This window comes from Notothenia rossii (genome assembly GCF_949606895.1).
Source record: "Notothenia rossii genome assembly, chromosome: 2".
Taxonomy (NCBI): Eukaryota; Metazoa; Chordata; class Actinopteri; order Perciformes; family Nototheniidae; genus Notothenia; species Notothenia rossii.
The window spans coordinates 86813288-86836219 of NC_136904.1; the positions used below are offsets into that span (position 1 = coordinate 86813288).

A 22932-nucleotide genomic window follows, 5' to 3' on the forward strand; every position below is an offset into this window, starting at 1 on the left:
ATTATATACAGTTGCAAGAAAAAGTGTGTGAACCCTTTGGAACTTCCTGGATTTCTGCATAAATTGGTCATAAAATGTGTTCTGATCTTCATCTAAGTCCCAACAATAGACAAACACAGTCTGCTTAAGCTAAAACCACACAAACAATTATATGTTTTTATTGAACACACCATGTAAACATTCACAGTGCAGGGTGGAAAAAGTATGTGAACCCTTGGATTGAATAAGTGGTTGACCCTCCTTTGGCAGCAATAACCTCAACCAAACGTTTCCTATAGTTGCATATCAGACCTGCACAACGGTCAGGAGGAGTTTGACCATTCCTCTTTACAAAACTGTTTCAGTTCAGCAATATTCTTGGGATGTCTGGTGTGAATCGCTCTCTTGAGGTCATGCCACAGCATCTCAATTGGGTTGAGGTCAGGCCTCTGACTGGGCCGCTCCAGAAGGCCTATTTTCTTCTGTTGAAGCCATTCTGTTGTTGATTTACTTCTGTGCTTTGGGTCGTTGTCCTGTTGCATCACCCATCTTCTGCTGAGCTTCACTTGGTGGACAGATGGCCTTAAGTTCTCCAGCAGAATGTCTTGATAAACTTGAGAATTCATTTTTCCCTCGATGATGGCAATCTGTCCAGGCCCTGAGGCAGCAAAGCAGCCCCAAACCATGATGCTCCCTCCACCAGACTTCACAGTTGGGATGAGGTTTTGATGTTGGTGTGCTGTGCCTTTTTTTCTCCACACATAGCGTTGTGTGTTCCTTCCAAACAACTCAACTTTGGTTTCATCTGTCCACAGAATATTTAGCCAGTAGTGCTGTGGAACATCCAGGTGCTCTTTTGCAAACTTCAAAACGTGCAGCAATGTTTTTTCTGGACAGCAGTGGCTTCCTCCATTTTATGACCAACTTATGCAGAAATCCAGGTGATTCCAAAGGGTTCACATACTTTGTCTTGCAACTGTACGTTGCTTTGAGCTCCGGTCGTAAGATCTTCTTCGCCATTTCTACACTGTAGCTTTGTGCATATGACAATAAAAACCTTTGAATCTTTGAAATGTTATTTAGCTGAATCCAAAGAAACGTACATACTTAAATCAATCTCTGTCAATCCTATATAAACCAAATAAATGACCAATCAAGTACTGGAGCAATTTGGGGTTAAATATCTTGCCCAATGACCTTTGGTCGAGGGGCTTGGGGGTCAAACCACTAACCGTCTAATTGGTAGATGATCATTAACCCCCTGAGCAACAACAGCCCAAAGTTCAGGATAAGCAATTTCCAGAGAATGTACATCTATAAATAAGTCAGCTTCATTCAAAACATTTCGGGACAAGTTCTCAAACAGGAAGTTAAGTCCATCAATTTTTTCCACCAATGATTTTCAATGACTTCGCCAAGACCGTTACCTAATTTTCCATGACCAAAAAAAATTACTCTTTCTCAGCAGTAGCACTGAAACATTTTTATTTTAACATGGAACAGGAAAATAAGGTAAAACAAATCAAATAGCAGGCTGACTAGCTTCTACAGACTAAAGCAACTCAAATCTCACACCAGCAGTTAAATGCCATTTTACGTTTCATTACGATACAGTATGTATTATCATTATAGTATTACTATTTTGGCGATTAGATAAAATATAAATTATATTTGATGCAACTTTAGTTACATTTCCATGACTTTTCCAAAACTTTGGGAAAAATATTGTTTTCCATAACTTTTCCAGGGCCTGGAATTAGCATTTTGTATTTCCATGACTTTTCCAGGTTTTTAATGACCGTAAGAACTCTGTGATATATTTGCAGAAACACGTGTGATAGTGACTTACAGAGGCGATCTGGATAGGCTGGGACAGCTGGGTAATGGGCGTGGCTGCCTGCGCCGAGATGCTGGCCCCGGTGGTGCTGTTCTGCTGGTTGGCCGACTGCTGCATGGCGGCGGCCAGGAGCTGAGCCTGAGCCTGCTGGATCAACATCTGCTGCTGCGCCGGGGTCAGGGTCAACTGAGGGACAGGGAGAGAGAGAGGGACCATGGAGGGCAGGGAGAGGGAGAGAGAGGGACCATAGAGGGCAGAGAGAGGGGTAACAGAGAGATAGAGGAAGTAGAGAAAGTAGCGTTTAGGCAAATCAGTTTTATCTTCTGTTATAGAGATCTTTTGAGTTAGTGTTGTCACAATACTTGAGTTTTGGTTGTGATACCCATAAAAAGGGAATTTTAATGAAAGGATTGCTATGGCAGCACAACAGTAGGACGGCACTATATATATATATATATATATTTTATTAACTTGCACAATTAACAGATTGTGAGATACTGTGATATTGCACTTAGGTTTTTTTTATAGAAACGTAACTGCCATTCTTTTTTATTAGTGACTTTTGTGTTAATAAAAGAAGATTTTAAATAATTTTGAATGAAGGATATTTTAGCAGTACGGTAGAAGCAGCTAAAAAGCTGAACAAAGTACATTTTCACAACTGTGTAATTTGTTTTGGGTGTAATTCTCATATCAATATTCAACGACTTTATTGCATATTTTACTCATATTGTGCAGCTCTACACAGCCGGACACTACAAAGACGTGTGCTGCTTAAGATGTGTGACACGTCATGCCACTTCACATGTTGGAAAGGACTGCCTTCGTTAGATTCAATCAAATGTTCTCATAATTTATCCATGCTTTGCTTCAGTTTTCCAACCCTTTGATGCTGTTGCCAAATCTACTTTAACGTCATGAACCGCAGCTCTGCACAGTCGGATTTCTCCTTTGCTTTGTTATTCCAATATGTATGAACACAGACACCTTTACAGATGCTACTGAAGTGGAAAAATCATGCTAAATAAATCACATTTACGTTTTGAGAGTTTCTTAAATGTTCTCTAATTGAATTGCTCTCAAAAAAGGTATCAAAGTCATGAAACTGTCAGTATTGTAGCAACACTAACATGAGCCCTGACAGGCAAATGGAGATTGGACTCATGCAGCTGAGCGGGAGCAAAAGTGCAATGTTGATGTCATGTTCAAACTCAAATCCACATGCATAGCAGCTGCTTCACTACAGTAGGTCCTCAGGGAGAACATGGATGGATATGAAATGTGTCGTGTGGTTAACCTGACCATGGAGTGTACAAACACATCAATACTATGTCCAAACCCACCCGTCCATTTTCTGTAATGGAAGAGTTTGGACGTAGCCTCACAATCATGGGATGAACAAGCAGGCGCAGAATCAGGGCAAGCAACCATATTTGCACCCGGCCTCTCAGCCAGGGTTGACCATGTTTAATTGTATGACTATGTTTGAACTCAAAGCAATGAGGCAAAAGGCCACTTACTCCTGCAATCTGTCCCCCGGCCAACACTAGCTGGGTTTGAGGCAAAACGCTCTGCTGGACGGAGGTCGGAAGAGCACTGGGGTCTTCCGACTTAGACTAGTGGAGGTGAAGCAAAGAGGAAGGCTTAGAGGAAATCTTCCTACAGGTGTTCACAGCATGAGGTAGTCTCTTAAATGTAACATCATTGTTGTTGTTGTTGTTATTATTATTAAAAACCAACAAGATATAAAACACTTGAAAGCATGTTTAATTCAGACCCAAAAGAACAGTTTTAATCAAATAAAAGCACAACAATTGAAAAACAATGAAACATGTCATGTCTGTGCTACCTGAGAGTGAGTCTTCAGTCTTTGAGCAGGCATAGGAATTTGAATAAAATAGTTATTGTGAAAGTTGCTATTTAAATGTGCTGCAGCCTTCAGAGACAGGAAAAGTGAATGGGAAAGGAGGGGAGAGTTGAGATGCTAATTAAAATAACCGTTATGCAGTGCATGTCAATTCTGCATAGATTTGCATATTCTCTGCCATCTGTTTCCGAGCAACCGCAGAGCAGCTAATTAGCATACAGGGTTGATTAATCTGCCGTGTTGCCAGGCGACACAAGCAGAGCCTGGCTCATTTAAATGAGCTCATTTGGCTCGTGCAGAGGAGCGAACCTCTGGGAAAACATCACACCTCATTTCATTGTGAAACTACAATTAAGATGTGCGACTACACTAAAACACTACATCTGATTATTTCACGTAAAAACTAAAAAACTTTCTTAAAGACAGTGATGATGTGTTACCTGTTGGAGGAGGGCTTGTGCGTGTGCGTTAGTGAGAGGCATCGCCTGCCTCTGAAAGTCGAACCCATTGATTTGGATTCCTGAGGAGAAGAAATTAAGTTAATGAAACGAGCGGTCGGAGGAACAGAGAAGATTGTGGTCCAACTGGTGACTTTATGTACGCTGTTGTTGGTTTGACACAAAAAAGAGGAACGGAATAGTAAAAACCCCACAGTGGAAATGCAGAAGAATATTTGAAAATGACATCAAATGTGATCCGAATTAGTAACAGAGAAATACATAACAGTATGAGTTTGCACATTCATATTGACATTATTAAACATGACACAAATTGAATCTACAAATGAGAAATGACTGAATGGTGTTCACTCCGAGTTGATAAACGTATCACAGTCACTGAAGCACAGCGACGGAGCTAATTAGTGTGATATTCAAATGAGGGGAACTGCTCTGTGAGGTAAACACTTCATTTGACAAAGAAGACCGCTAACAAGGCTTTTGGAAAGCTGCCATGTCTTTTCTTTTGAATGAGTCAATAATACAAAAGGTGGACAGCTTTTTGAAAAAATGTTAATTTAGGCTGTGGGTTTGAAACCTGTTGAATGAGGAGGTAAATATCCTGCATTTCAATCCAGTTAATAACAAAAAGAGAAAAAGGAAGAAGCTGGAGGTCACTCACCGGTGTTCCCGTCCCCACTTTCCATTTCACATTTAGTAGTTTCTGACTGATTATTCACTTTAGCATCTGGAAGAGCCAGACAGAGACAGACAGTGAGACAAACTCACACCCACTGCCGGTGAAAACATAACAACCATGTCTGGATGATTTCAGGAGCCCTGTGCCATCGTCACCTGATTATATACATCCTATAAATGCATGACATTCCTACTCTGCAGTAACATTTCTGTCACATGGCACTACTCTAGACCAACACAACGACTGACGATAAACTCTTACAAGTCAAATGTAACGCAAAGGTGGTGCGAGATCAACCTTTTGCCGTTTCACATAAGGACGCCCAACAACAAATCCCAGCTGAGCTCCATCACAACCGCACCAAAGAACTCACCCGCTCTTGCTCCACCTGTGTTTTCCAGCATGGTTGCGGAGCCTATCGTGGAAAATGTGCCTCTGCCGGGCAAACACACCACCAACAGGGCGTCCGGCTCTGAGTTCCTCCTCCCTCTCTTCACTCTCCACTGGTCAGCAGCGGGTTCAATACAAGCGGGGCGACTACAGACACAGTGGCACTGTCCGCCGCACGGTTCACTGAACAACACTGGGATACGCACACTGGGAAAGCCAACAGGGTTTAGGCAAACAGCTTCTCTCTTTGCACTCTCTTTATTTTCTTATAGCTCTGCCCCTCTCGGTTTTTTTCAAACCAGTGCCTACTTTGCACCCGCTCTCCCTTTTCCCTCCCTCTCTCTCTCCCTTGCCAAGATTGTCTGTACTTATGAAAAAGTTCAACCTCTCCCTCTTGCTGGAATGAAACAAACGACAAGTGCAGCTGGCGGCGGCCTCCTCTAACTCTGCTGCCCCCCCCCCACCACCACCCGGCTCTATAATGAAGCATAATCAGTATTCAGCTGATTAAAGCCGTATGCAAATCTGCCTCTGCCTCGTTAGCAATGCAAGGCTTTGAAGTCCTGCGAGCGACGCATTTCACACCGAGCTCTGAAAGCTTTCTGCATAATTTAAACCCCTATAAATATTTATCATCTCATTAGCATATTAATTGGATGGCTTTTGGAGGACGATAAAAAAACAGGGGAATAAGGACGACACAGAGAGGGGAATGAAAAAGTGCTCAAACTAGCACTTGGCGCAGCGCAGGGAGGCAGCAGCACAAGACCAATTATAAAGCGGGTGCACGGCTCAAAAAGTAATTAGCTAAGAGCAGGTACAAGGGCCGGAGATATCCCAGAATGCAATGTGAGGCCTGTCGGCGGTGGTCAGGACATGTTAGCAAGGCGGACCGCATTGAAAGAATGTCCAAGACTCGTTCGGAGTATCTCCAGGAGTCATCGGCCTAACTGCAAAAAAAGGGGGGTCTGGGGAAGGAGTGGGAGGAGGACTCGCTCAATCGGAAATAAATAACTCCACATTAATCCACCGCAAGCCTGTCATTACTGCTAGACCCCCTGTGGCTAAAGCATTCCTGAGCGAGCGACTACAGAGAGTGGGTGGCGGGCTGTTGCTGTCCATGTTTATGAAGTGTTTGGGGATTAGCATATTTAGATTAGCTTTTACATGCCATTAGTATTTCACTTTGGAGCGCTTTTGAATTCATTTCCAGGATGCTTTAGGAGTTTTAACGGCGGGGACGTAGACCTGCGATGGAGCGGCACAGGTGTCCAGTGAATCAGAATGACTGGACAGGAATGCATGGATGTATTAGGGTTTGCAGGGGGAGGGGGCTTACCAACTAAATCCACATCAACTGCTCCTGCAAAAAGCTCTGATCAACCTCTTCACTTAACCCGCTGCCTGCTGAAAGGCATTTAAATGCTGACCTGATTGAACAACGGCAAGAAGGCACGATCGCGTTGAAAAACAAACAGACCCTTTATCAGCAGGGTGACAGCATGAGGGACGAGGCTTCAGGCACTCGGTGATGTTTTCAGCCTTTTTGTAAACATCAGCGTGCTTTTATGACGAGTTATCACTAAAGCAGTAGTGCCTTATTTTTGTATGAAGTACTCCTCCTTCAACATGCTTTATCAGGTTGCAAATGGTATCTAACATTACTAAATAGTGCTGCAACTAGTCTGCCTGTCGTTGAGTCTATAACCTTTCAGTAAATAGCGACACATGCCCCAGCGTGTATACAGGCAGGGGAACAATGCTAGTTTTTCACCACAAAAAGTCCAAAACCATACACCGAGTCATCACAGACGATCTTCACAATTGAGAAACGGAAACCAATTCATATTTTTGCCAAAATAATGATAGCAAGTACACTAGTTGTTGATGACTTTTCTGTCTATCATTTCTCCACTAACTTTTACAGATCTACAAATAATTACATAAATGTGGGTATTGTTTCCAATGTATGTGTCTATATCCCTTTGTCCATCCTCCTTTAACCTCAAAAACATAGTTATTGATTAGGGCTGCAACAACAAATATTTAAAAATATTCATTATTCTCTTGGTAATTTTTGTTGAGATCACCAGGAACCTACCAAAACCCGAGATGAAGCCTTGTTTTGTTTGATCAAAGGTCCAAAACCCAACTATATTCACTTTCCTTAGATATACTTCAAAGTAAAGCTGTTTAATCCTCACATTTAGAAACTTCTCCTTCAAAAGAACCCATGTTTGCCCTTAAGCCCTTAACAACAAATGGACACTACACTATATTATACAACTCTCTCCTCTTGTTCTCTTCAAACATCCCAGTGTTTGGTTAAAACCCAGCTGGACTTTAAAGCATCCCTCCAACAATCATATCATGCCAACAAATGAATAAACAAAAGGGATGTGAATGCAGAGGCAGTCATCAGCGGTGCACTTCAACACATGTACCACTACTTGGTTGAACGGTTTGCAAAACCCTGCTGTGGAACAATGCATTACACAAATATCCTGCGAAGAGAATTTTAAATAGCTACCTCATTAGCGCTGTAATATGGGAAGGCTGGCTGAATACCGCAGAGCAGTTAATGTGAGCGCGGAGATTCAACATGAGACAGAGCAAAACTTAATTAGCACATCCACATTCAGCCCTAGCACCTACATTCCTCCTCTTAAACTCAGAATACATAAAGACCACTTTTACAAACCTAGACCACTTGGCACACTAAGCAGAAATTGAAACGATCGGCATGTATGATCACGACAGATAATCCTTCAATTTAAGGGACCTAATAACCAAACGGCCTAAATATTCATGGTTTAAGCTGGAGTAACATGAATATTGAACATAGCTTTTATTACAAGTAATAAACAAATGTTGTGTGCCTACAGATAGTACAGCAGCTCCACTGGACTAAGGCCACAAGTGAACAGAATACAGTGCAGTGTAATTTGATGAGGGGTAATGCGGCTAACACCACTGTAAGCTCCTGCGGTATCTCTTGGGTGGTCATTAGCCAACTGTCTATAGACTTTGTGGAAAATTCAATCTAACTTAATTAAATGAAAGTTTCTGGAGGGTGGTGGTGGGGATATTCAACTACTTCAAAATAGCCCAGGCAGAGGCTGAATTTGCACGTATATTCACAAACCTAAGAAAGTGATATTATTAGCATAAACTGCTGGATATTTGTTTGGTGTATGAACACTTTCTTGTAATATTTTTACCATACACTCTTACGCTGTCTACTGGAAAAATCACCAACTTTCACTTCATCAGCTCCACAATTCTTATTATGCTGAATATATGTAAAGCATGTGTCTGAAACATAAAGGCATTTCATGAAATTCTGGCAAATGTTTTCCAGTGATCTAAATAATGACAGAAACACGAGAGTCATCAGGAACAACATGCCAATTGTTGCTTGGAATGCGTCGACCAATCATAAGCTCCCCTCTGTCTACTGTTCCTGAAAGCCCAATTTGTAGATTATCTGCTGTACCCTCACTTGTACCTATATGTTTTTCCTAAATAAAAAAGGTTGTATGTAGCTCTTCCAAATACTTTCATATAACCAGACATGTAAGTACGTTTTTACTTTTCGGAAAAAAGGCAAATCTTCTCTCATTTCGGCACTTTACTACAGATCACCAGGAACAAGCCGTTATCTGTCTAGAGCACAACACACAGCTCTGATTAGTTATGATTTCTTCCTCCACAGTGGAAAACTTGTCTGACTGTAGCCTTCATGGAGGCCTTCTCTGTACTTTGAGACGGCATGTCCTGAATTTATTACTCAAATTATGCATTATTCATAACAACTGTGTTTACATCAATGAATATTCATGATGGAACTACAAGGCTACAATGAGGGTGGAACTGAAAAACTGATTAAATGAGAAAAGTAGCCTAAGTGTGAGGATGACAGAATTATTTCTCGTCTGTTCTTTAAAGTAGCCCAGTTTAATAACACTTTTTCCAGAGTGGAAGTAATTCCTGATATGCCAATATGGCTTTGAATATGGGAAATACATTTAGTATCATGCCTACGCATGCAACTATCAATTATTTTCATTTTCGATTGGATCTGTTGATTTTAAAATGGCAATCACAACTTAACCTAAGAGAGCCAAACATGTCATCTTTAAAAGTGTCTTGTTTTATTTGACTAAAAGGCTACCCAAAATATTGTATTCACACTAACATAATAACAAAGAAAAGTAGGAATCCTGCTGATTTGAGAGGCTGAAATCAGAATGGCTTGAAAATATCTAAAACTATTAAATTCACAATAAAAAGAAATGCGTTTTCTTTATTTATCAACTAATCGTTTAGAACCATCATGACTGTCTAGTAACATATAGCATATCATAAAATGGCCTGTAATGTGATACTGTTGTTACTAAAGTTTAGACTTTACAAATGTATCTTGTGATGTGTCAGAAAAATGCAGACAGGGTATGAATAAATATTTGAATGTGATTCGTATTACTAGAGAAATGCAATCTTAAACACCCGTAGGGCATGAGACATAAAGTTGATTGCTATTATTAAAACATATGAAACTGCAGTTCCATTTAATCATGTTTTAAATTGCATAGGCAGGTCTGTCGCAACTGCATAAACTATATTCGTAAAAGATTACAACAGAGAAAAATAAACAACATTGTTTGAGCCAATTATTACTGTTGAATCACTATTTGGTAAGGACGCCTTTAGAGCTGCCTTTTGTGTAAAGATAATCTTAACTGTGGAGTAAAATGTTTACGTATACTGCAGTACTACATCATTATTGTGTTTTATCTTGTACTCTTTTACATATTACATCTACAAAGAAGGTAATGGGTTTTTTTGTTCGCTTCGCATGTTTGTCAGGTATATTATGGATTAACTACAGGCCTGATTTTCATGAAACTAATACTTTTTTACTTTAATTATCATGGCCAGATAGAGTTCTCTGCCAAAGCCATGCCCTATCTCTGTAACAACCTAGTTGTGTATATTATATACCTCTTATGGTTAAATGTTTACTTTTATATGTTTTACATTTGCCTCTTATTGTTTCACTTTATATGTACCGGTGTTGTCTTTTTGCTGCTGTAACAACCACATTCTCTCTGTAATAAAAGGTTTGTCTTATCTTAAAATGGAAAAGCCCATCCCCTGTAGAGTTGCAACAAAACACTGCTTCTTTAAAAACGAAGTAAATGGCAAAGTGAACTACACAAAGAAAGAAAAAAAAGGGCCATCAAGCTGTGTCTTGCCCGGCCATGAAACCGGCAGAGTGAATAGTGAGTGCCTGTTATTATTGTGGCTTTCCGGAAGTGGGCCTCATACCCCTCCCTGTGCCTTGGGGGGGATACACAGGTACAACCTTTGTTTTCAGCAGACACACTCGGTCAAAACTACTGAAACAACGAGGGGCAGACCAGAAAATCTCCAACTTTTGCTTCCATTAGCTCCACAATTATTATTATCCTGAATATTTGAAAGCATGTGTATGTATTATAAAGGCATTTGCATCCGCCAACCATAACCTCCCCCCTGCCTACTCTTTACTGAAAGCCCCTCATTCTGTAGATTATCTGCGTCACCCTCACTTTTACCTTTAGGTTTCCCCCCCAAAAAAAGAAGGGTTTTCATTTGTGTACCTCTTCGAAATGCTTATTTATAACCAGATGATATGCAAGTGTGTTTTAAATTTTTCGAAAAATAAAATTGGGCATCTTATCATAAAAGACGCACTTCTTAAAAACTGCACAGTCAAAAGCAGTGAAAAGTTGTAGGAAAATAAATTAAATATTCTAATGCGATGGATTTACAGTTAACCTCCAAAATAACGTTACTCCCACTTCACGTGAAGAAGTGTACGGCCCAACTTCAAACAAACTACTAGCAACTTAAACTCTAGCAAGGTGAGAAACACTACAGAGCAACCCTAATAACATCGTTTTTAAAAAGCTAACAAGGAGAATTGGTTTTATTTGTAGTTGATTTAGACTCAAGGCAAGTTAGCTGCTAAACGACTGGACCAAGTTAGAGGAGGTAGCCAGTTAGCCGTTGCGATGAGAACCAGCGTTTTAACAGACGAAGCCACATTTTACAAGCAGTTAAGTAAATATTGATAGTATGTGTTCTGTTGACATGCTGGTTATTGTGCCGCATACGCAGCATAAGCTCCGGTTCCTCGTCGGTCGATGGGACATGCTTTAGTCCGCTCTGGGGCTCCGGCAGGCCCGCATGAATAACACAACAGGCTGCGCCGAGCACACAAAAGACTGAGGGCAAAAACTGCTTTAAAAAAAGCTAAAAACAGGTCGAGCTCAACCACACCGAGCTGACATCGTGTAATCAACAACAACAACAAAAAACACATGTTCGATCCTTTTTTTAATTTATTCCCTCCAGTTGAAAACAAACAGCCACTGAATCACTGGAGAAATGAATATGCAAACCCGGATCAAAACCTCCCCATCAACACAAAGCCAAGCGTTAGCATTCGAGCTAACGTTAGCCTGCTAGCATCCTCCCATCAACACAAAGCCAACCGTTAGCAACCGAGCTAACGTTAGCCTGCTAGCATCCTCATTTCCATCAGATTGCGAGAGAGAAAACAGTCTAAATATGTCATATATGAAACCAGAGGCTCTTCGGCGATTACTAATAAAATATGCTAAATTGTATTTGTCGACAGAGGTATGAATATGTAGGGACGTACGGCCGTCTAATCACACAAAGGGGGGAGGCATGTTTCCATGTAATTTTACCGTCGCACTGCTATAGCTCGTTTCCTCCTCTGTCAAATTACTGTGTGTTAAACTGCAATATATCTGAATATCATCCTCCTTCCTAAATCCATCTGCAATTCATCTGCACTCCGTTTATCACAGATTGTGAGTATCACAGTTTGAATATGAGTATGAATATGTAAAATGCTGTAATCATTACCTGGTCCTGAACTCTCATCTTGACTCGCTGCTCCTCCGTCCGCCATTTTGAATATTTAACCCGAAATCCCAGCGCTGAGCCTACCAGCAGCAGCGCCATACACACACACAGACAAACACACACCCACACAAACACACGCGCGCGCGCACACACACACACGCACACACACACACACACACACGCACACAAAAAGTACCCCACACTGAAGATACAACATTTAAAGTAAAAGTACTGCATTGAGAATAGTAGGCTATCTGAAAAGTAAAAAAGTAAAGTATCTGAGTAGGCCTACCATAAGAACAATTGCAGTACGGGTACAAGTTCTCATTGCAAATCATATTTAAATATTTTGGAGCCAAAACAGCCAATCTTCACATGCAAAATTTGCTCACACGTGTATAGGAACATGCATACTTGAGTGGAGTGTGTGTGGGGTGTTATTCTCTGTTGCTTATTTACATATCTAAATAATCAGCTCTTCTTGCACTATGAATTTGCACTGAAAAGGTCATGGATGGGCGGATCTGCAATACAGTGCACATGAAGCCTTCTGTTTGTCTTTGGCAATAACAATAAAGCCAACTAAAACTTTAACAACTTTTAAAGACGTTTTTTTTTAGAGACATAGGCCTACATTGAATTGACATAACCTGGTATTCTGTTAAAGTCAGATATAATATTAAAGCCAGGAAAGGTTATAAGCTAATCTTTACCAAAAAGAAAGTATACATGCAAAGTTACACATGCATGATGCATAACAACACTGATAGGAGCTTTATTTGGAGCTTGAAATCAAGTTGTCTATATACTAACTTAACTAAACATCTCAAAATGCGTACATCAAAAACCCTTGTACCTTGTATGTGTGTCATTATCTTTATCTATGATTGTGATGCAGACATTCAGACATGAAAAACAGAACACAAGCTAATTGTATATCCAAATAGCAGTATTCCTCAAGATGCATAAAAACTGACTTGAAATCTAGGTGCAACAGCAATTGTTGTTGGACAGTGATTTTGAAAGGTTATTTCCAAAAAGTGCTTAATACAAAAAGCACAATGCGGTTTAGAATAATTGCTGTAGCCCAATCAAGGTCAAACATTTCTGTTTAATGTTGAAATCTTACAATCTTAGTATGGATATACTGCATGCTCATAGATGTCCAGCAACCAATTAATATTGTTAAACATCCACCCTGGAAAGAGAAGAAAAAATTAAACAATAGTCACACATGTCCATGACCTCTCCTTGACCAGAAAAGGGAAATGTCACTTCTCTAATATGAAGGGATGCGAAGTGGGGACACATTTCCTTTTATCCCCGCCACTTCCTCCATTTTGCACATTAATCTGCACAGATATACCAAAATAACCCATTACATTACATCTACTTCCTTTATTCTCCCACCATGTGTGCAGATTAATAAACAGGTCACAGGTGTTACGTGCATTGTAAAGGCCTGCACCTGTGTTTTGCTTGTGCTCCTCACATATATATTCATTAATGCAAAAGTCCATAACATAAATATAAAAATTACTCATAGAAAACCTGTTGCCGGTCCCAGTATAAGATTATGAATCGGTCTATAGTGAAGTTTTGTGCAGTGTACTTAATGGAAGGCCACAGTGTACAAACACAGCGCTCAGAGGGGTTAATAGGGGCCCGAATGATAACGTTTTCCCCGGGGCCTTCAAAAGGTTAATCTGCCGTGCTCAGCTCGAGAGAGTCTGCTAATTAATTTTCAAACGCTGAATTGATTGAAAGAAAATGGTACCTGTAACAGCAGGAAAAATAGACACAATATCTAAACCTGTACAACTGTAAATTAAGTGTGATCAAATGTTTTGTGTAGTCTTTTGATTGACCAACCAAGATGTTTTCCGTATAAATATCTATATTTTTTAACATCCTGCATGACATATTGAACATATTTTCGTATTGTTTTAGTATCTTCTTGATATTCTGACTGAATATTATTCGGTATGTTTAATTTTTTTGACCGTTCATTTTCTTTTTTGTCATCTTAATATCTTTATTGCATACAACAAACACTGAGGCATACTCCTCCTAATTTAAAACCTATTTGGCCAAAAAACTTATTATTATTATTATTATTATTATTATTATTATTATTATTATTATTATTATTATAGTGTACACTATACATTTCCTCTACAATTTGTTTCAATATTTGCTTTCACTTTTCCATTTTATTTTCTCTCACTGACTGTGTTCAAACAACCACCAAATTAAATTATCTTTATTTGAAAAAGTTCTGGGCAATGAACCAAATTCTGATTAAACTTAAGATTCGGGTTAACTTAACACCTCAGCCTTTCAAACAACATGGATCAAAGGTCAACAGATGTTTAATTACATCTGTGAGTTATTGTATTGTTTACTTTATGCTATAATGGAATTAGAGGTTAACTTTTTGTATCACCCCTATTTTAACAGTCTTTGAGTTTGCAACATAGTGGTCAGTGCAACACTGCCACCTGCAGGTCAAACTGAGTAGAGCAGTACCACATACAACACAATGTAACTTCCAATGAAATGTTGAGAAACAGTCACTGATTTTGATCAGTTAAATTATATATTTAGAATGTTCTTGTTTTTAAATGATTTATTTACTGATTTAGTTTGACATTCAATGGTTAGCATTCCTAAAAGCATTTTCTTTACTTCCAAAAACTCACTTTCCAAAATGTTTGTATCTATCTACCTATCTACCTATCTACCTATCTACCTATCTATCTATCTATCTATCTATCTATCTATCCATCCATCTATCTACCTACCTATCCATCCATCTATCTATCTATCTATCTATCTATCTATCTATCTATCTATCTACCTACTTATCTATCTATCTATCTACCTATCTATCTATCTATCTATCCATCTGTTTTTTTCAAAAACATATTTTATTATTGGAGGTTTTTGTTGTAGTCCCATCAGAATCACATACATCTATAGAAGTCAGATTTATTTAAGGGGTTGGCAGGTCAATGATTGGCCCTCTGGAGACATGTGACCTGCAGTTGTTAATATATTACCTGGAAAGGTCCACTTCTCTACGCCTTGGAATTCACCGTGAAGGTTAGACGGGCTCTTGCTCTTGGACTTAAAGCATCAGTGTCAGATTTTCTACTTGTTGGATATTTTCATCCTCTTTCAGAAATGATTACAAACAAGGAGTTTGGATGGCGAAAGCTTTTTCTGATACTCACAGGTAGGATTTATGCTTTTAATCTTTCTCTTTTCGATAAACCTCTGCCACACCTTAAGCTATTATCACCTGTGTTAATCATTAACCCAACTTCTTGCCATACTCAACAGGAAGCAGAGTGTGTGTTCACCTTAAAAGGTGTTAAAACCATACATATTTGCCATGAAAGAAACATATTGTATCTTATATTTGGTGAAACTAACATGACGCTTGTTTTTTATAGTCAATCTTATCCTACCAATGTTTCTCTACGAATTTAGCAAAAGCAGAGAATGGAGGCGGAAGTACTCATATCTTTCACTTGTGTAAAAATTGAAATATCAAATTGTAAAAATACGCTTTAACAAGTACAATTATTGCATTAAAACTCTTATTTTAATTCAAGCACAAAAAATATGAGTATCAAAATACACTTAGAGTAACATGCTTAAAAGTATTGATTATGTAAAATGGCCCCATTTGTATGCTGAATTATAAATAGTGAAGCATTAATGTGTATTTTATTGTGCAGCTGCTAAAGGCAAAGCTAATGTGAATCACATTATATAGACTACTGCTGGGAACCTTAACCGATAATACATCACAATGCATTTGTTTTATTAATTTAAACTTGCAAACTAACTTTTAAACTATCAAAAACCTTTAAACTAGCCTAAATGTATACATCAAAAGAATTTGTATACAAAATATTGTGTCGAAGAACTATAAAGTACCATTAAATGGGAATACTCAAGTACCTCAAAAGTGTACAGTACTAGATTAAATGAAAAAATATCAGAGTGAACTTTATTGTCAATCTTTCAGTTTTGTGTGTACAGACAGAGAGATCGTTTCCCACAATCCAGAATACAACAAAAAATGTAAAATATGTATACCCAATACACAATTAACAGAAACATGTATACATATGCACACATTAAGACATAAATAAAAGCAAAACAATCAATATATACAAAATAACAGTCACTTCAATATCTTGAGAAATGTACATTAGTGCAAGATTGTCCATAGCAGCGTAAAACTGAAATATCTGTCATGATGTATTTATTTTTGTTTCAGTACTTCCCTGCTGCAGGAGTTTGCAGGTTTCTATTCCAGAGAGAGAATATGAGGCAGCGAGTGGAGGAGAAGTCACCATGACCTGCTCCTACATCCCCGCCCGACCTGTCACCGACACACTCATCATCACATGGGAAGCCTACCCTGAAAACGACGGAGAACCAATGGTGAGAGGCATGCAAAAATCAATGAATTATGAATAAAACATTTTGTGGTGAGGTATACTAAAGGGGAACTACACATTGGACAAATAAAGATCAGATTACTCATGATGATTAATCATAGCCTGTGAACAAATAATGTCTAACGTTTCATTGCAGCTATCTTCCGGCTTTGGCTATGAGAGTAATAAATGATATCAGAAATTAAAACTGGGGGCATGGAGTGTGAAAGACGTGGGTGTTTACAAGACAGGGTGTGTCTGCATTTGAGCTGCATTGTGGGAAGTTTAGGATCCAGCACTTTGGGAGCTCTCTCGTACAACTGTATGTTAGTATAATGGTATTAATCGATTAATTACCTCTTTAATAAACACCATCCTATCAGTAACTTATCCGCTTTTTATCCAAGTTATTGAGTACCTTACAGTCTATTAACAGTCTCAGAAAACTACACACACTGGGTCAACTTTTAAAATATTAATTCGTAGTGTATTCAAACAGTGTCTTACTTAAAGGAGAAAATAAATTACTGTAGTTTAAAACTGTTTCTATATGGCGGAGTCCTGTGTGTTAATTGATTGATACAGGAAATGTTCAACATTAAAAGCATACAGGTTCTTCCTTATCTGTTCATAGCCGTTGACCTTTGCCCTCTGAATACAAAGTAAAGATTGCCTTTTGCACTTAAGGCTCGGCTTCACTAACGGCTGGCTGCACACACAGATGCAAACGAGGACATTTCATGTTCAACTTTATATTACTTTGTTATCTGAATTATAGTCACAATAAATTGTACATAAATAATGTAGTCAAAGAAAAAGCAAGACTGAAGCTGATGACTGAAATTAAAACTAAAGAATTGTATAATTGTCTGGTTTGTTTTGTCTGTAAAATTATAAAAGATGCATGTGACAAGTTGTGTAAAGTAAAAAAAGTGGAATTCAAAATTATTTAACTTCAGTTATCATAAAAAAGTTTTACAATTTAATAATTTATTTAAAAATTCTTCTATCATTAAAAATGATGTCATGGTGAAATGTGACATCACATTCGGCATTTGTACGACATTTTAATATCATGTTAGGGAGGCGTGTGGCGCAGTGGCCTAGTGCGTTGGTGTTCGGATCAGGGTTCATGATGTTCAAACCCCACTGCAGTCAGCACGTCGTTGTTTCCCTGGGCAAGACACTTCACCCCAAATTGCTCCTGTGGGGATTGTCCACAGTATTGAGTATGTAAGTCGCTTTGGATAAAAGTGTCTAACAACTAACATGTAATGTAATGTTATACTCAAATATTTATGTTTATTTCTCTAGCAATCGGTGGCCACCTACTATTTGGACAATTCGGTTGACATCGCACCGAAGTATGAAGGCCGAGCCTCCCTGGAGATCAACCAACAAGTGAGCACACTGCGGTTATCCAAGCTGACCGTGCAGGACAGCCGCAATTACCAGTGCACTGTCAGGATCCCCAAAGATGACGAGGGAGTAATCGCTGCCACCACTTCCCTTTTGGTCCTGGGTGAGAATTAATCTGACATGATTTAAAGGTCACCTATTGAGCAAAATCCACTTTTTCATGTCTTTTATACATCAACATGTGTCCCTTCTGTGTAAAGAGATTCTGAAAGTTTCAGGAAAAAAAGATTCGCTCACTTTTTGTGCCGATCCATTTATATAAAAACCTGTCTGAAAATGAGCTGATCAGATTTTGGCCACTTTATGATGTCATAACGATGTTTTGGCTTGTGTAACCATTAGCCAATCACCGACCAAGGTAACCCCCCCCCACAACCTTATCACCTGACTCTCCTCCGAGAGCACCATTGTGTTCTTTCTAACCAAATCTCTCTCAGAGGGGCGTGGGGAGGGGCTCCTTATTTTCATCTAAAGTAACAGACAGAGAATCAGCACTTTAGAAACAGGGCTGAAACAGAGGGGATTATGGGATGCTGTAATGATCTGTTTGGTGTTTGGAGCCAAACACTTCAGAGACATGTTTTGTATATATCTTAGACCTATAATATATTGATGAAAAACAGTATAATAGGGGACCTTTAAATCCATTCTGCTTACAAAGTTCTGCATCATAACGTTTTTATGTTCAATTCTGTCTTTTTTTTGTCCAGTCCCTCCGTCTCCACCGATCTGTAAGATTCAGGGAGAAGCATCGTACTTTAACAACATCAGCCTCACCTGCATGTCTGAGGACGGATCACCACAACCTGCATACGAGTGGAAAAGCTTCAGTGTCAAAAGCACTCCCAGACCATTTCCAGCTAAGACGACAGAAAGTATGCAATTTACTATCCATGAGTTATTTTGAAAGCAAATATTTTTGACATGGCTGCTGGAGGGTCAACCGCAATACTCTGCTAGCTGCTTTGGCATTGTTTTTAGATTATAATGTACATTTTGAGCAATAACCTGGTATTCAGGCTTTAATATCATTACTATTTATACACTGCTTTATATTGTAATATACATGTTTTTACATTGTTGTTTTATACTGTAGACTGTGACCGTCTGAAGATTAACTTCTCTATGTTTTATAAATATATTTATATACTTTAGTTTTGACTTTATTACATTTACAATCTTTTTCTTTTCTTTCTTTTTTTAACTTAATTTTCTTTTCTTTGAAAAAAAAAAAATGGAACAACTATTAGAAAATCCCATTACAACTGTGGGTAAATAATTCTGATTCAGATTTTGATTCTGATCAAATCAACATTGTTAAGCCTTATTTTTGTCATTATTTTTGCAGAGGCTGGAGTTCTGTCTCTCTTCAATATTTCAATAGACACGTCTGGTTTCTTCATTTGCACATCAACAAATCGAGTTGGTTCTTCCTCCTGCAACTTGACTTTGGCTGTGACGCCTGGTAAGTGTTTTACAAAGATGTACCCTCTGATCTTATCCAGGCTTTTTTCATTTTTTTCGCCGGTCAACATGTCCGTTAAAGTTGAAATCTTCCGTACAAAATTAGAAAAGTGCCGGTCCGAGGTCGTCTTTATTATTTATTGAGCTTTATAACAAATTGATAACGACTCTAATAATATAAGAATAATAAACGGAGCCTCTCTTTTCCTCCCCCTCTTCTGAAAGCCCAGCAGCTGATCTCTGGGCAGGAGAGGTGGGGAGAGGGAGACGTGGGGAGAGGGAGACGTGGGGAGAAGGAGCCGTGGGGAGAGGGAGGCGTGGGGAAAGGGAGGCGGGTCTATTTCTTCGTTATCAGAAAATGATCGTATAGAGGCGTACAGACGGATCCGTTTGACCCCCCAGAGCGTTTCGTTTGCAAATCTATCCACCTTGGGACCTGTTATCGTTTGTGGGATCCGTTTCTATCGTTTTGTTACGGCCTCGTGTAAATGAAAGGGCTATACGCAAGAGAAACTATGCGGATACAACCCGTTTTGTTCTCGTGTAAACGGGGTCTAAGTAGTGTGAACACCTCTTTTCTTTACTTCTTTCTCTTCAGGCAGCATGAACATTGGGTCCACTGCAGGTATAATTGTAGGAGTCCTCGCAGGCGTTGTGTTGCTCGGAATTGTCGCCTATTGTTGCTGCAAGAAAAAGGGCAAAAATGAAGAGTACGCTGAAGGGTAAGTTTGATAAATACTGTGTTTTTCTGCTGCTGTAAACCACACATTTATGTTCGTGTTTTCTTAGTATCAAATGCCTAATTTCTACTGCATGGTTCCGCTTTACTGAATGCAATACTCTGTGTGGAGCAGTACTTCTTTATTTCGTTTTTTTCCACAATGGATATGAACCCCTTGAGTTGAGGAGAGAGTATTTTCTGATAGCTAAAGCTGCGTCAAATTGTTGGGCATCTTTAGTGCACTTTGTCAATTCACTGTACTGCATTGTGTACAGTTGCTTTTGATGGTATCTTTGGCTTTTTCAAAAGTGCGGCTTTCTGACAATGGGTTGCCAAGAGTTCCCTGACATATCAGTTGTCTGTAGTGATTTAACTCCACCATCAATCTGCTTTTTAACTTGCAACCTCAATCAAGGTTTTATCGACATCTGGGTCGTTTATTTAGCTCAGCCTTTTCAGCTGATTTACGACGTATTGTATCTTCCCAATGTAGTAGTAGTATTCGTTTATTTGTCCCCGAGGGGAAAATGGGTTGCAGCACATCACAAAGGCATTTAAAATGTAAGTCAAAGTTACACCACGGACTATAACGGGGTGTAGTACCACCGTTTGGCCATTACAACAATTTGATTCAACGGTCGGCGCTCTTTCAGGAGGCTTCGGTTCTATCCACAACTTCGGCTAATGGAAAACCAACTGAGCTGAGTTGGGAATAGCCATGAAGTACAGTTTAGTCCAAATGTAGCATAAGTGATCTTTAAAGATGCTTCGATTAGATTATTCTACCTGGCTTTACCATTTATTTTGTGTATTCTGTTTGTCTGTTAGTTCCCCTGGAGAAGCGGCATATTATGACAAAGACGCTGCCGAAGCTGGAGAGCAGTACTGGGATGACAAGTCAAAGGGTGACATAAAGCAGGTCAAGCAGCACGAAGACAAAAACCTTCCTGAGAGATCCTCCTCAAACAAGTTAGAGGAGGATCAACAGAGTTATTATAGCAGTCAAGAAAAGCATGCGGGCAAGGGAAGTGATGTCGACTCTCAGCGTTACCAGGAGTACCCGCAGGATCGCCATCTTGGAAGTCGAGACCGCCTTGATGATGAGCGTAATCGTTACGATGGCCGTCCTGATCGTCTTGAAGATGAACGTAGTAGTCATTACAGTGGGAGCGTTGATCGGCAAGACGACAGGCGTGATCGTTCTGGTGATCAACGTGATCGTTCTGGTGGAAGTCGGGATCGCCTTGATGAACATCGCGATCGTTACAGAGGCAGTCAGGACCGACTTGATGAAAATCGCGATCGTTCCGTCGGTAGTAGGGATCGCCTTGATGAAAATCGCGATCGTTCCGTCGGTAGTAGGGATCGCCTTGATGAAAATCGCGATCGTCACGGAGGCAGTCGTGATCGTCTTGATGACCGATACGATCGTCATGGTGGAAGTCGCGATCGCCTTGATTACACCGATGATCAAAACAGAAACCGGTATTAATAACAATGTGTTACTGAATATTCTTTTAATGCACTAAAAAAAATGTTTTGGTTGATGCACTCTTTTATTGGGTTAATTGATTGGCTTAGTGCTTGGTCTCGTCATAAAGACACAGCTACTGTACATTGCATTCTTGCAAAAACCATAAAAGTTTGTGACGTTTGTACTCAAATAGCATTGGTAAAAGTCCACATTCAAATAATGGCTTGTCCCTAAAATAAGGCTTTGATTTGACAAGAAATATGCAAATAAAAGAGATATGGATGGATGGACGGGTGGGTGGATGGGTGGGTGGGTGGGTGGGGGCATTGCTCATTATGAGAAATGCGAATGAAACCAAAATGGCCAGACTCTAGAATCTACCGGATCTGTGGCGTGTTTTCCCTAAACCCTGCCTCCAATCCACAGCGTTACGGACGGTCTTGGCTCAGTCAATATAAGGTGAAATAACTCTATATCGTATTGGATAGATGATTTAGCTAAAAAAAAAAATATCCGTTGATTCAAAGACGCCTCTTTTCCATTGAAAGTCGATGGTAAAATGTATTTTCATAGACAGACTTACAGAGAAGTTGTAGTATTTACTTAATAGTAATACTATTACAGAGTCCCCAACAAAAGAAAACAATGCATTTGTGTTTAAAATATTCTTTTAAGTCTTTAGGTTGTTCAACCATGCATGGCATCCATTACACAGTTGCATTTGATCACCAGCGACAGTAAAGTGGTTATACATATACGGTGGAAAATAAGTGTTGTTGCCGTGTTTACCTAAAGCTCCCGAGGTGGCAACATTTTTAACTCAAAGTAAATTTGCTATATTTGAGATGATGAAAAACAATTTTAATGTACTCCTACTTCAGTAGTGTTGTTAGTAATTGTTTCAGGCTGCCAATTATAGTGTGTACATTATTTAGTCTGATTAACCTGTAATGTATGATTAAAAACTGGCTGATTTAGTGCCTCAGTTGCACGGATACATATGTGTGAAAAACTTCTTTATAATCTGCAGTGTATTGTTTTGCATTTTTTTATTGTGAGTTTATTGAAATTAATTTCACTTCAAGCCACAATTTGTGTTTTACCTTTTTATTATTTTTACCGTTATGTTTGTATGTGTAAATGTTGGATGTAAAAAACTTTTTTTTTCTCATGAAGATAAATCAAATGGAGTTTAATAAAGAAAGTGGGTCAAATGTTTCGGGTTTTTTGTGTGCAGTAGAAATT

At 39.2% G+C, this 22932-nt stretch overlaps 2 protein-coding genes across 3 annotated transcripts in view; one reads left to right on the forward strand and one right to left on the reverse strand.

Annotated features, from left to right (window-relative positions):
* The window catches only part of pou2f1b (POU class 2 homeobox 1b), a gene marked incomplete at its 5' end in the record, with an annotated part of 26400 nt that extends 14202 nt beyond the window's left edge, over positions 1-12198 (reverse strand). Inside the window, 6 exons of one of the 2 annotated variants that reach the window (XM_079662458.1) lie at positions 1829-2002; positions 3337-3432; positions 3666-3752; positions 4124-4203; positions 4803-4868; positions 12153-12198. In XM_079662458.1, coding sequence (XP_079518584.1) covers positions 1829-2002; positions 3337-3432; positions 3666-3752; positions 4124-4203; positions 4803-4868; positions 12153-12198 — 549 coding nt within the window. The remainder of the gene's footprint in view (positions 1-1828; positions 2003-3336; positions 3433-3665; positions 3753-4123; positions 4204-4802; positions 4869-12152) is intronic. The other variant, XM_079662459.1, reaches the window with a different exon arrangement.
* A 3030-nt stretch (positions 12199-15228) lies between these two features.
* Positions 15229-22905, forward strand: LOC307029203 (cell surface A33 antigen-like). The gene is made up of 7 exons (XM_079664956.1): positions 15229-15390; positions 16447-16613; positions 17924-18131; positions 18739-18903; positions 19377-19493; positions 20091-20214; positions 21042-22905. The coding sequence occupies exons 1-7, from the start codon at positions 15339-15341 to the stop codon at positions 21703-21705; spliced, it is 1497 nt and encodes a 498-aa protein (XP_079521082.1). The 5' UTR covers positions 15229-15338; the 3' UTR covers positions 21706-22905.
* The last annotated feature ends 27 nt before the right edge of the window (positions 22906-22932 follow it).